Source organism: Arvicola amphibius, chromosome 7 (assembly GCF_903992535.2).
Source record: "Arvicola amphibius chromosome 7, mArvAmp1.2, whole genome shotgun sequence".
Classification (NCBI taxonomy): Eukaryota; Metazoa; Chordata; class Mammalia; order Rodentia; family Cricetidae; genus Arvicola; species Arvicola amphibius.
This window is the reverse complement of record NC_052053.1, coordinates 57,011,421-57,024,635: the sequence shown is the minus strand read 5'-3', so window position 1 is coordinate 57,024,635 and position 13,215 is coordinate 57,011,421. Positions and strand designations below refer to the sequence as shown.

The 13,215-nt window shown below is 38.5% G+C and overlaps 1 protein-coding gene across 7 annotated transcripts in view; it reads left to right on the top strand.

The window, feature by feature from the left end:
• Rabgap1 (RAB GTPase activating protein 1) overlaps positions 1-13,215 on the top strand; it is a 147,880-nt gene that overhangs the window by 23,719 nt on the left and 110,946 nt on the right. For 4 of the 7 annotated variants that reach the window (XM_038336122.1, XM_038336126.1, XM_038336121.1 and 1 more), the window contains exons 2-4: positions 765-963; positions 8,686-8,905; positions 9,776-9,980. In XM_038336122.1, the coding sequence (XP_038192050.1) occupies positions 814-963; positions 8,686-8,905; positions 9,776-9,980 (575 nt within the window). In that variant the 5' untranslated portion in view covers positions 765-813. Of the gene's footprint in view, positions 1-764; positions 964-8,685; positions 8,906-9,775; positions 9,981-13,215 lie in introns of those variants that run through there. The other 3 variants (XM_038336124.1, XM_038336125.1, XM_038336127.1) reach the window with 2 other exon arrangements.

Below are 13,215 nucleotides of genomic sequence, written 5' to 3'. Positions count from 1 at the left end.
TAAGCCAACTAATCTTTGAGTTGGAAAGATTAAACACTTAGCTTTATTGATGCAGTGAACATAATGCTATAGTTGTGTTTAGTTCTGTTTTTGTTTTATTTTCTAGATAGGGCTTCTCTGTGCAGCCCTGACTGTCCTGGAACTCGCTGACTCTGTAGACCAGGCTGGCCTTGTAAAGTGTAGGAGAAGATTGAGTTTTTACTAGAAGATATTTCCAAGATGTAGAATTTCTGTTTGCCCTGCATTGGATTTATCTCTTTTGTGTATTAATATGAGATTTTGTTTACTATAACTATCATATATTTTTTTTTTGGTTTTTCGAGACAGAACTATCATATATTTTAAATTTTACTATTGATGATTTTAGGGAAATATAGTTATTACAGTTTCACAATAACCAGGTGTTTTAACTTTATTTATGTGTAAAGTATTAAAAATTAAGAGTACTATTGAAATCTCCTTTGCTTTTGGAAACCAAGACCAGAGTTGCAATATGTGCCAAAGACAGCCCTGTAGGTAGGTGGGGTTACTATAAAGAGAGTGTTTTATTTATTTGTAACCTAAGCTATCTTGGCCCAGAATAGCACAGAATACCTTAACAGAATGAAAATCCTAAATTACAAGTAGCAGGTGTCCTGGAAAAATACTTTACAAGCTTTCAAAAAAAGTTTTACTTTTAGTTTGCCCATTTTTTAAAAACAATAGAGCATAATTGATTATGTGACTTATATTTTATATGATTCTTTACGGTTTTTGTTTTTCAGACATTTAAAAATATATAACCATTTATGAGTTGAGCCTCATTCTTGAGTTATGGATGACAAGGCTTCTGTTGGAAAAATCAGTGTCTCCTCAGACTCAGTATCTACTCTTAATAGTGAAGATTTTGTCTTGGTTTCCAGGCAAGGAGATGAGACACCATCTACAAATAACGGGAGTGATGATGAGAAGACTGGACTAAAGGTAAAGCTTGAGAGCCTAAGTTTGTCTTGCAAAATCCAGTGCACAACTTGGGCTTAATAGGGAAAAGATTAACATGGGAAGAACAGAGAACTCATAGATAAACTTCTCAGTGGTGTTGAAGACTTTTGTATATACTTAATGAGTTAGTTTTTATTTAAGGATTTTTTTTATTGATTTTTATTGTGCTATACATTTTTTTCTACTTCCCTCCCTGCCTCTCTCCTCACCTGCAACACTCCAAAAAGGTCCTCATGTATTAATTTTTTTATCCATTCTTCGATCAAGGGGCATTTAGATTGTTTCCAGGTTCTGGCTATGACAAACAAAGCTGCTATGAACATAGTTGAGCACATGTCCTTGTGGCACGATTGAGCTTCCTTTGGATATATATCCAAAAGTGGTATTGCTGGGTCTTGAGGAAGGTTGTTTCCTAATTTTCTGAGAAATCAGCACACTGATATCCAAAGGGGCTATGCCAGCTTGCATTTCCACCAGCAATGCAGGAGTGTTCCCTTTACCCTACAACCTCTCCAGGTGTAAGATGGAATCTCAGAATTGTTTTGATTTGCATTTCTCTGATGAATAAGGATGTTGACCATTTCCTTAAGTGTCTTTCAGCCATTTTAGATTCCTCTGTTGAGAGTTCTCTGTTTAGGTCTGTACTCCAACTTTTTATTGGATTATTTGTTCTTTGATGACCAATTTCTTGAGTTCTTTGTTTATTTTGGAGATAGACCTCTGTCTGATGTGGGGTTAGTGAAGATCTTTTCCCATTCTGTTGGCTGTCGTTTTGTCTTATTGACCGTGTCCTTTGCTTTACAGAAGCTTTTCAGTTTCAGGAGGTCCCATTTATTGATTGTTTCTCTCAGTGTTTATGTTACTGGGGTTCTATTTAGGAAGTGGTTTCCAGTGCCAATGCATTCAGGTATATTTCCCACTTTCTCTTCTATAAGGTTCAGTGTGGCTGGCTTTGATCCATTTGGACTTGAGGTTTGTCCATGGTGATAGATATGTGTAGAAGGAGCAGTGGGCTGCGTTCCTGCCACCCGTCTCCCAGCCACCTGGCTAGCTTATGCCCCGAAATAACAACATACAGATTGTATTCTTTTAAACACTGCTTGGCCCATTAGCTCTAGCTTCTTATTGGCTAACTCTCACATCTTGATTAATACATTTCTAATAATCTGTGTACCACCATAAAGTGGTGGCTTACCTGGAAGATTCTAGCCACTGTCCATCTTGGGTAGGAGAAGCATGGCAACTGACTCACTTCCCTTCTTCCCAGCATTCTGTTCTGTCTTCCCCGCCTACCTATGTTCTGACCTATCAGGCCAAGCAGTTTCTTTATTAATTAACCAATGAAACCAACAGATAGATAGAAGACCCACCTATATCAGATATGGGTCTATTTTCATTCTTCTTCATGTTGATATCCAGTTATGCGAGCACCATTTGTTAAATAAGATTTCCCTTTTCCATTTGATATTTTTTTGCTGCTTTGTCAAAAATCAGATGTTCAAAGATGTGTGGATTAATATTTGGTTCTTTGATTCGGTTCCATTGGTCCTCCTGTCTGTTCTTATGCCAGTACCAGACTGTTTTCAGTACTGTAGCTCTGTAGTAGAGTTTGAAGTCAGGGATTGTGATGCCTCCAGAAGTTCTTTTGTTGTACATGATTATTTTGGCTATCCTGGGTTTTGTTTTTCCAATATGAAGTTGAGTACCGTTCTTTCGAGGTCTTTGAAGAATTTTGCTGGGATTTTGCTGGGCATTGCATTGAATCTGTAGATTACTTTTGGTAAGATTGCCATTTTTTTTTTTAATTCTACCTACCCAAGAGCATGGGGAATCTTTCCACTTTCTGGTGTCTTCTTCAGTTTCTTTCTTAAAAGATTTAAAGTTTTTGTCATACAAGTCTTCCACTTGTTTGGTTAGAGTTTCTTTACCAGCCCTTTTATCATCTGTGTACAGGAGGGCTACTGATATTTTTGAGTTAATCTTATATCCTGCTACATTACTGAAAGCGTTTATGAGTTGTACAAGTTCCTTGATAGAATTTTTGGGGTCACTTATGTAAACTATCATATCATCAGCAAATAGTGATAGTTTGGCTTTTTTTTTTACAATATGTATCCCCTTGATCTCCTTTTGGTGTTTTATCGCTCTGGCTAGGACCTCAAGAACTGTATTGAATAGATATGGAGAGAATGGACAGCCTTGTCTTGTTCCTGATTTCAGTGAGATCACTGGGAGTTTCTCTCCATTTAGTTTGATGTTGTCTGTTGACTTGCTGCATATTGCCTTAATTATGTTTAGGTATGTTCCGTGTATCCCTGCTCTCCAAGACCTTTATTATGAAGGGATGTTGTATTTTGTGGAAAGTTTTTTCGGCATCTGATGAGATGATCATGTGGTTTTTATTTTTCAGCTTGTTTATATGGTGGATTACATTGACAGATTTTCGTATGTTGAACCATTCCTGCATCTGTGGGATGAAGCCAACCTGATCTTGGTGGATGATGGTTCTGGTGTGTTCTTGGATTTGAGTTGCCATTATTTTCTTTAGTATTTTCGCATCCATGTTCTTGAGTGAGATTGGTCTGTAACTCTCTTTCTTAGTAAGGTCTTTCTGTGGTTTGGGTATCAGGGTAATTGTAGCCTCATAAAAAGAGTTTGGCAATGTTCTACTCATCTTTTCCTTTAATAGGTGTGGTTGGGGCTGTCTATGATTTTGTTGATTAATCTTCTAAGTGCCAGTGAATCCAAGGTTTAGATGGTTGTTTCTTGTGGTACAGTCAGTGCCACGGTTCTAGTCACCCCTTTGGTCACTCCATGTTCCTGGAGGTCACTCAGCACTCTCGGGCTTTCCTCCACTCCCTTGGAGTTTGCTGTCTCAAGCCTGCTCTAGCCTATGTTACCAGCTTTGACCTAGTTCTGTAAATCCTGGTCTGGATCCACTCCTGCAGAGGTCCCTGGCTTGGAGTTGGTCCTGTAAACATCTCTGGGTCCGGTCTACTTCCTTGGAGTTCCCAGGCTTTTGTGCACCCAGAACCATAGAGGACCTGGCTCAGGCTTACTCCCACAGAGGTCCCAGACTCATGTTGGGAGCCACAGAGGTTTCTGGTTTCTGCCTATTCCCTTTGATGTCCCAGACCAACGCCTGGACCCACAAAGGTCCTGGCTTAGGCCCACTACCTCTGAGGTCCCAGACTTACACCTGGACCCACTGAGATCTCTAATTCCTGCCTACTCCCTAGGAGGTCCCAGATTCATACCCAGACCCACAGAGGAACTGACTCAGGCCTAGTTCCTGGGAGGTCCTAGGCTCATGCCCAGACCCACAGGGTCCTGGTTTAGGTATACTCCCTTGTAGGTCCCAGATTCACGTCCAGACCCTCAGCAGTCTCTGGCTCTGGCTCACTCGATCAGCTACCCTGTACCTTTTCCGGTGGAGTTCGCTGTCTCAGGTCTGCCAATGTCCCTGTACTTGATTTGCTCCTGAGCTTGCTTTCTCAGGCCCACTTTGTCCTCTGTAGCTGGTTTAGTCCTATTCCTGTGGAATTTGTTGCCTCAGGCCTATTTTGGACTAGGTTCCTGGCTTTGTCCTGGTTCTGTAAATCCTGGTATGGATCTGCTCCTGCAGCGCTATTTAAGGATTTTTTTTATTTTGATTAGCTTCTCTTAAATTTTTTGAAACCCCTGTCAAAACTCTTAGGGTATAAACATTTTTAACATGAGAATTATTCTCTTTTTACTATTTAATCAAAAATACTTGTTTCTTGTTGTTGGTTTTTTGTTTGTTTGTTTTGTTTGTTTGTTTTCTGAGACAGGGTCTCTCCTTGTAGTTATTTATGGCTGGCTGTTCTGGAACTTGCTCTGTAGACCAGGCTGTTTTTGACCTCACAGAAATCTGCCTACCTCTGCCTCTGTGCTGGGTTTAAAGGAGTGTGCCACCACTGCTGGGCCAAATGCTTATTTCTTTCAGGCTTGTATGTGTAGTGTAAGGACAATACCAGGTCAGCATTGCCATTCATAAAAAAATAACATTTAAGCCAAAAACAGAGCTTTAAATACCTCACCTTTTGGCCACTCTGTTTATCATTTCCCATGTAAATAAAGAACCATTCCTTCTTTTGACATGCTCCGTTGCTGTTCTGCTTTTCATGGATATAAATGGAAATATATTTTTGAAATTTTTTATTTAAAATATAAGTAATTACAATATTCCAAGTTCTATTATATCTGTTCATTCAACAAATACTTCTTGAAAACTCCCTGTGTCAAGTATTGGTAACGTGGTGGTGAACAATGCCCTGACCTCTTAGAGCTTACACACTAATGGGTGGGTAAAGAATACAGACATCAGAAAGTAAAGTGGCCTGGGATTGTGACTTAGGTGGTAGCATGTTTGCCTAGCATGTAAGAAGTTCCAGATTTGCTTTCTAGTACCATATAAATCTAGGGATGTTGACATATAATCTCAACACTTGTCAGTAGAGGAAGCAGGAGCGAAAGTTAGAGGTTGTCCTCTGCTGAGCAGTAAGTTGGAGCCAGTCTTCAATATTGGAACCTGTTTTAAAAACTAATAATTTAAAACTTATGTAAATATGTTAAGAAAAAGAGAGGATACATGGGTAAGTAATGAAAGATTTTATGTTTTTTTGAGGGGGTGGGGAGGTTCAAAACAGTGTTTCTTTGTGTAGCCCTGGTTGTCCTAGAACTCTGTAGACCAGGCTGCCATCAAACTAAAATTTGCCTACCTCTGCCTCCTGAGTCTTGAGAATAAAGGTGTGTGCCACACTGCCCAGATATGGTTGTTTTTTAACTGTTGCAAGCTTCTGTCAAATTTTTAAAAATTCATTTAAAAATGTTTTTGTGTGTGTATAAATTGTCAGGTGCTTCTATTATACCCTATGGGTATAGGTAGTTGGTTCCTTCCATACAGCATGTGAATCCTTGGGCGCAAACCCAGCTTATAAAGCAATCTCCTTTGCTGACTGAGCCATCTCACCAGCATGTCAACATATTCTTATTATCTATCACTTGTAAATGGATAAAAGGAATAAATTTTAAAAAGTTAAAATAACTCCAGTTTTCAGGCCAGTGTTGGTTCACGCTTTTAGTCCCAACACTTGGGAGGCAGAAGAAGCAGGTGGATCTCTATGAGTTTGAGGCCAGTCTGCTCTACAGAGCTTGTGCCAGGACAGGCTCCAGAGCTCCACAAAGAAACCCTGTTTCAAAAAGAAAAACAATAACAACAACAACAAAAAACCCTCCAGTTCTAGGTGATCTTACCCTCTAATGCATTCATACACATCAGTAAAAAATAAAATATTTAAAAATTAGTGACAGTTACTATTTTAATGAGCAGTATTGAGGGGCTGGGAATGTAGAGCACCTTCCTAGCATGTACATGATCTTGGGTTCAATGCCCAGGAATTTTTTTTTGATAGATTTTTTTTTTTTTTTACAAAAAGCAGGGGGGAAAAACTCATTTTGAAGTAAGCCCTGAATGAAATGAAGAAAACCATAGAAGATTGAGAAACTTTTCAATGTCAGAACCAGATACAGAGACACTTGGGCAGAGGCTGCAGCAGGGCCAGAGGAGTAAACTGGGACCAGTGTGATCCGAGGGGGGCAGGGGCAGGCCCACAACATGGCCTGTTTTGTTTTGTTTTGTTTTGTTTTTCTCGCATCTTGGTACAGATTTGAGCTTTGTTCTAAACGTGAGGAGAATTCTTGAAAGTTTTGAATGGGAACATGATCTAATTTACATTTTAAAAAGCTAGCTAGCTGAGAGTGATGCCCAGCATAACAGGAAGACCTACTCCCCAAAACACTGTTGACAATTATTAAGACAAAAATAAAAAGTAGCATTTGAAATCTCTGGAAATCTTGGAAAAGAAGTGCAGCAAATAAAAAAATCTTAATCATGAAAGTACAGTAAGATTCTCTCGTTTTGCACTTCACCATCTTGTTGTTCCTCTCTCACCTCAGGAATACGCAGACGGAAACACGCTAACCATATCCGCTCTGCAGACCAGTACATAATCAAGATGGCCTAGGGAATGGGGAATGGATCAAAGAATGTGGTCAAAATGTACTTTATGAACAAAATATTAGAAAGAAAATAGGGTTCAGAAAGGTCATTGACCCAACTCCTAGTTCCAGAGCAGAGACTCAGATTTTTGCTTGGAAGGAACTACAAGCCATAAAACAGCTCTTCAACAGATGTAAACAGAAGTCCTCAAGTGGGGTCAAGATCCTAAGTACAACATATTGTATACAGTGTCTAGTTTTCAACAACAACAACAGCAAAAATATGAATATACACAGGAATAAAATATTATCTATTCACTGAAAAGAAAAAAGCAGGTAACAAATTTCTAGTTAGTGACCATTGAAATTAACATATGAAGCATTCCAAGACAACCAGAGCTACACAGGCAAACCTTGTCTTAAAAAAGCGGAAGAGGAAGAAAAAAAATTTCAAAGTAGTCTTTTATTGCTGTGTCCAACAAATTATAGAATATAATGCTTGCAGAACAGATGTATACATGACAATGACATCAAATACTGTAGACAGCATAAATAAGGAAAACTGGAGAGATGGGTTAGCAGAGGTCCCAGGTTAGATGCCCAGCACTCACAGGGTGGCTCGCTGCTGTCTGTAACATTAATTTCAGGGACTCTGCCAAGCTTTTTTGACTTCCACCAGCAGCAGAGGCATTTAGGCAAAACTATCCCTAAGGAACTACATTGCTTTTAAAGAGTTACCTGAAACTTCTGGAACTAAAAAGTATAATAAGCAATAAATGTTTAATAATAAATACTTATAATAATAAATACTTAGTATTCAGAATGCCCCCTCATGTAGCCCTTCCTTTTAATTTTTTTTCTAAATTAATTATTTTAATATTGTTTTGTTTTGTTTTTGTTTTTTGAAACAGGATTTCTCTCTAGCTTTGGAGCCTGTCCTGGAACTAGCTCTTGCAGACCAGGCTGGCCTTGAACTCACAGAGACCCACATGCCTCTGCCTCCTGAGTGCTGGGATTAAAGACATTTGCCACCACTGCCTGGCTTATTTTATTAGTTTTTAAAATAATTCTTAAACAGTAACAGTTTCTTGGTTTTATTATCTGTATGATTTTTTTTTTTTAGCATCAAACAGTCTTAACTTGATTTTGCAGTTGTTCGCTCCGGTTTATGAGCAACTAATGATAAACTATTATGGCCTGGGGTATAACTTACTAAAGAAACAAACAAAGAGAAAAGATAAAGTAAGTCATTGGAATACAGTACTTTTCTTTTTTAGGACTGACATACTCATGCTGTCAGCTTTACTCGCATGTCTCAGTTCATATATAAACCGAGGAGACTTATTACAGGAGACTGACTCATAAAATATATGTGAGCTTTTACTGTATTTTGCATCTCTTAACTTTTAGAAACAAGCACATTTTTTTAGAAACATTATTAAACAGAAAACATTAATATTGTCATGTTGTTACCTATTTGTGAATATTGTTTTAGATTCATTCTGTGCTATTTCGTGGAAAACTGGAAGAAGAGAGCAGCCGCAGCCTTTATTTGTTTATTTAGGTCATCTATTTGAGAGTGATGTCCAGCATACTGCCTTTGCTGATCCTTTGCTTCAGAACATGGACCCGCTTGAATCAGTGCTGGCCTCTTGCTTTGCTGATTGTGTTTGTGACCCTTAGATTGTAGGGAATGGAAGTGAGCAGCAGCTGCAGAAAGAGCTCGCAGATGTGCTGATGGACCCTCCCATGGATGACCAGCCAGGGGAAAGGTCACAGCCAGATGGTGAAGGAGATGGGCCTCTTTCTAATCAACTCTCAGCTTCGTCTACCATTAACCCTGTGCCACTAGTAGGACTTCAAAAACCAGAGATGAGTTTGCCAGTGGAACCTGGACAAGGAGGTTAGGATTGCTGCATTGCTTATGTAACTGAAGGTTATTGTTTTTAATACTTGAGTGTTTCTGTCTATACTAAATTCAAGAATTTGAAAACCATATAAGTTCTCTAAAAGCTCCATATTTTAGACCTAAAAAGTTGTCAAATATATATGCCATTCTGACCTTTCCTTTAACTTTTTCTGTTATACCAAAGAATGAAAAACAGTAGTTGGTCACTGAATGTGCATTTGGCTTAAATGTAAATTATAAAATCAGAACAAATTAGGGAACAGAAAGAGGAGTCAGAGCTGAATCTCAGGTTAGATTTTGGGTTTGGAATTAACATCAGTGCCTGAAAATCTTGGTATTAGAGTTCAAGTATAAGCTCCCTAGCTTCTATGGGCTGTCTATCTGTCTGTCTGTCTGTCTGTCTGTCTGTCTGTCTGTCTGTCTGTCTGTCTGTCTATCATCTACTATCATCTATTATCATCTATCTATCATCTATCTATCTACCTATCATCTATCTACCTACCTACCTATCTATCATCTATCTATCATCTATCTATCTATCATCTACCTACCTACCTATCTATCATCTATCTGTCTACCTATCTACCTACCTACCTACCTATCTATCATCTATCTATCTATCATCTATCAATCTATCTATCTATCTATCATCTATCTACCTACCTATCAATCATCCATCTATCTATCTATCTATCTATCTATCTATCTATCTATCTATCTTATTTTGCCCACTGGAAATTTGGCATACTATATTAATTGATTTTTTTTAACCTAAATGTGTCTTTTAGATGTTTATTTGCTGTTCACATCAATACTATTCAAATAGAGAAGAAGAAGCATATTCTTATATTTTGTTTCTTTCAGATTCTGAAGTGTCAAGTCCTTTCACACCAGTGGCTGATGAGGATAGTGTGGTTTTTAGTAAACTAACTTACTTAGGCTGTGCCTCAGTAAATGCTCCCCGGAGTGAAGTGGAAGCCTTGAGGATGATGTCCATCTTGAGAAGTCAGTGTCAGATTTCTCTGGATGTGACCCTCTCAGTGCCAAATATATCTGAAGGAACTGTGAGGTAAGTCTGGCCTCTGTGAAGTGCTGTTGCACAAGGAAGCACTCACTAGTAGGTAACATATGCCATATTCATATCCTCCTCGAATTGCAACCCTCATGAGAAATGGATGTTCATTTGTACATGTTCCACATCCCAATCCTGTATAGACTATTAGAGATTTAAATGGTTTGGGGAAAATTGAAACATACTGACAATGAAAGAAAGATTTCTTCTTCTTTTTTAAAATGAGAAAACAGAGTTCCAGAGAAGTCCTAGAAATGAATATTGTTTATTCAAAGACATAAAGATAGCCATGACATGATTGTTATCAACGAGTTAAATAAAGAATTGCTAATTCAGAAATATGTTTATTTCAGAAAAATAACATGAACTAAAAAAAAACTTTTAATTTTACTTTCTTACTGATAATCAGTTAAAGTCTTGGCTCATGTATACACTTTATAAAGGCCAAGAAAATAGCTGTGTATCACAAGGATATGAATTCAAAGGATTATGGCACTAGCTCATGATCCCAGTGCTAGGGAGGCAAACAGATGGATCCATGGGTCTCACTGGTCAGTCAGTCTCAGTGTGTGTATGTCATTTCTCTCTCTCTCTCTCTCTCTCTCTCTCTCTCTCTCTCTCTCTCTCTCTTTCTCTCTCTCTCTCTCTCTCCCTGTTTCTATGTGTGCTTGTCTATTTATGTGTGTCTCTCTGTCTGGTGGGGTGCTCACACACACTGTAGATGTCTCCTGAGCAATAGCTCCTAGTTAATCTTATATCTTCATGTGTAGTAACATACCCAATACCAAACTCTTTGTGTATATATGTGTGCTCACCTTTGTGTTGCAGTAATAGAACCCTAGAGAAATGATTTTTTTAAAAGTAGTATTCATTTTGGTAAGTGGTTTCAGAGGTTTTTAGTCCAAGGTCAGCTGCTCAGTGTCTCTCTGCCTGGTGAGGTAATATATCACAGCAAAAGGCCTTGGTAAAGGAAATCTTTTATTTGTTTATTTTATTTACTATTTTTTGTTTTTCGTGTCAGGGTTTCTCTATACTATGGAGCCTGTCTTGGAACTAGCTCTTATAGACCAGGCTGGCCTCCAACTCACAGAGATCCTCCTGCCTCTACCTCCCAGGTGCTAGGATTAAAGTTGTGCGCCACCACCTCTTGGTGATAGAGGAAATCTTACCTCATGGTAGTCTAAGTAGAGAGAAACAGAACAAATGCAGAGAAAAGATAGGTATGTCCCAGTGACCTGTTTCATCCAGCTGTGGCCTGTTGTCCAAAGGGTCTACCACCTCTTAATGTAGCACTGACAGCTTTCAGTGCACGAGTCTGATAGTTCATACTAAAGGCATACAGTGTATATGGATGGGTGTGTGTCTGTGTATGTGTTTATAAATCCACATACACATGCATATATCACTGTCAGTACATTTTTGCTGGCAGTAGAATTACATATGATGTATATTATATTTCCTTCATTTAGTTTTATATTGTGAGCCTTTTACCATGTCAGTAGATTTGCTTTAGTTTATCATAGGTGCATAAACATTAATAACCGTTTCTTTTTAAATATTTTTAATTCATGTGTATTGGTGTTTTGTCTGTATGAGGGTGTCGGGTACCCTGGAACTGGAGTTGCAGATGTTCTTGAGAATTGAACCCAGGTCCTCTGGAAAAGCAACCAGTGCCCTTAACAGCTGAGCCATCTCTCCAGCCCAACTTCTTCCTTTTTAAAATTCTTTTTATCTATCTATCTATCTATCTGTCTGTCTGTCTGTCTGTCTGTCTATCTGTCTATTTACTTATTTATTTATTTTGGTTTTTCTAGACTCGGTTTCTCTGTATAACAGCCCTGACTGTCCTGGAACTCGCTTTGTAGACCAGGCTGGCTTCAAACTCACTGAAATCCACCTGCCTCTGCCTCCCAAGTGCTGGGATTAAAGGCGTGTGGTCAGTTATTGTGCAGTTATTTAGTGCCTTATAAGTGGGTGGGTAATTTGCTTGATCTTAATTTCCTTAGGATACATTCCTGGTATACTTACTGGCTCAAAAGTCTCCCCGTTGTTACTGCTTTTATTGTGTTTAGAAAATAATTGATCCGGGGCTGGAGAGATGGCTCAGTGGTTAAGAGCATTGACTAATCTTCCAGAGTACCTGAGTTCCAACTCCTGGCACCCACATGGCACCTCACACCTGTCTGTAACTCCAGTTCCAGGGGAACCCGACAGACATACACATAGGCAAAACACCAATAAACATAAAAGAAAAATAATAAATTATTAAAAACAATAATTGATCCAATTTATACTTTGGTCAGTAGTTTCTGTGTTTTTCAGTACTCTTAGAAACATGCTTGGTTTTCAGCCAGGCAGTGGTTGGTGCATGCCTTTAATCCCAGCACTTAGGAGGCAGAAGCAGGCAGGTCTCTGTGAGTTGGAGACCAGCCTGGTCTACAGAATGAGTTCCAGGACAGATTCCAAAACTACAGAGAAACCCGGTCTGAAAAACAAAAAACAAAACAAAAGATTAATTCTGATTACTTTTAGTGTGCATTTCAAAGTGAATGCTTATTCTAACAACTGAAATTAATACTTTGTACTAATAGAGTTTCCTTCAGTAAGGAAATAAGAAAACATCTGTCTTGCCCCACATTCTCAGAGCCTTTGTGAAAGTGTCTTTAACCGGGGTTAGAGCCCCTTTTGGGTTCTTCCATTTTCAAGAGGGCTCCTAGAACATTTTCCATTGATGGCTTTGCTGTGCAGTGTGGAAATTGTATAGTTACTTCTTGACCTTTTGTCACTATCTTTAGTGCCCGAAAGAGTCTAGAATATCGTAGCTATCACATAAATACTTGTGGAGTAAGTAGATTTGATTGGGTGATGTCCTTTTGACTTGCATTAACTATACTTTGGATTTAATATGTGGTTTTGAACAATGGTTTTTATGCTCAATCATGCACTGCAACTTTTTTTTTACTTTTATAAACAGAACATTCTTTTAAAATGATAACCAGATGCAAAGGTTTCACAGTCTGTTTAGTTAGTCTTAATTTAGTTAGTACTGGTTTTGTCTTTATTTTAGTTGCAGGCTATAAGACTCATATTTGCTGATGTTGATACCTTTCTATGGGCCTCTCCCAAACATGCACTTCTCTAGATTAACATGGAATTATGTGATCAGTACCTTCAACATCCCTATGTGATTTATGTATCAAAATTTAGTATGCTTGGCTAGCATACTAAAAGT